This window comes from Nanorana parkeri, unplaced genomic scaffold, assembly GCF_000935625.1.
Source record: "Nanorana parkeri isolate BGI_ZX_2015 unplaced genomic scaffold, ASM93562v1 scaffold1500, whole genome shotgun sequence".
NCBI classification, from domain to species: Eukaryota; Metazoa; Chordata; class Amphibia; order Anura; family Dicroglossidae; genus Nanorana; species Nanorana parkeri.
In genome coordinates this window covers 160,493-161,680 of record NW_017307768.1, presented here as the reverse complement: position 1 = coordinate 161,680, position 1,188 = coordinate 160,493, and the positions used below count along the sequence as shown (strand labels likewise).

Below are 1,188 nucleotides of genomic sequence, written 5' to 3'. Positions count from 1 at the left end.
TCGGGACTTCTAGTGGGAGCTCGGCTCCCTTCATGACCAAGGGAGCGCACAGAGAGCGCAGGCCCAAGGGTGTAAACGCAGGAGGGTTTGTATCTTGGACTACAGAACAATTCTCCTCTGTGTGGTGGAGACGAGGAGAGGGGAAGGGATTCAGTTGTTTAACAAAATACAGTTGGGCAGGGCTGACACCATTTCTTTAGTCCACACAATGCTGCGTGTTGTTAGCCCATCTCAGGTGCCAGACCGTTCATTTCAGGTCCGGGTGGCCGCACATGGATGCGCGCTGTCTGTGTCTCCGCCACGGATATTTCCTCCTTCTTCCTCACCCCGGTGACCACATTGGACGGTTGTATTTTGTCTTTCAGACCATCTTTCTGGATGATATCGGTGCCAACCTGAAACCGGCCCGGGAGCTGGGCATCTCCACCGTGCTGGTCAGGGACACGGAGAAAGCCTTGAAGGAGCTGGAAGAGTTATCAGGAGTCCAGGTAACAGTCCGCTGTTCTCTATTTCGTTCCAGTTCTTTCAATCATAGAGGTTCAGCATCACATGTGGGCGGTACCTGCATGCAAATACAGCCTGCCTAGGACCGCCCACTGCTCCACCCATCAAGGTATTTTTATATTTGCATAGCTCCTCCCAAGAGCCGCCCACTGCTTGCATCAGGGCTGATAGCTCTGGAGAGGAGTATTGAGGCTATGTGTTCCGGAAGATATTCACAGCACCCTGCTGGCTCCTCCCACCAGCTATGATCTGCCTGCATTGCATAGAGACCCAGTGATGACATCACTAGGTATAAAATTGGGTATGTAATAAAAATGGAAAGGTTTAATATAAAAATTAAGGAGGAGGGGGGAGGAGCCAGGGAAGGCAAAATATAACATAATTAACTTCAGCTTCATGTGTACAGTGCGATCATTTCATTCGTAGTTAAACTCATACCGACGTGTATCTAAAAGTCTATAAAAACCCCAAAATATATCATTACAGTTGCTGGAGAAAGGAGAGATCGCACCAATCGCAGCGGACCCGGAGAGTGTCTCCCATGGTTTTGTCCCAGTAAAGGTAAGACGGGTACCCTGCCCCCCTGAAACCGATGCGATGCAGAATGTGTTCATCAGAATAAGAGACCCTGTCATTAAATTGCTGCATTATCAGGTGCCCACAGACCCGGAGCCGCTTCATCCC

At 49.9% G+C, this 1,188-nt stretch overlaps 1 protein-coding gene across 1 annotated transcript in view; it reads left to right on the top strand.

Annotated features, from left to right (window-relative positions):
* Positions 1 to 1,188, top strand: part of EPHX2 (epoxide hydrolase 2) — a 63,304-nt gene that overhangs the window by 5,685 nt on the left and 56,431 nt on the right. The window contains exons 5-6 of the mRNA XM_018570303.1: positions 366 to 488; positions 991 to 1,065. Of these exons, the coding sequence (XP_018425805.1) occupies positions 366 to 488; positions 991 to 1,065 (198 nt within the window). The remainder of the gene's footprint in view (positions 1 to 365; positions 489 to 990; positions 1,066 to 1,188) is intronic.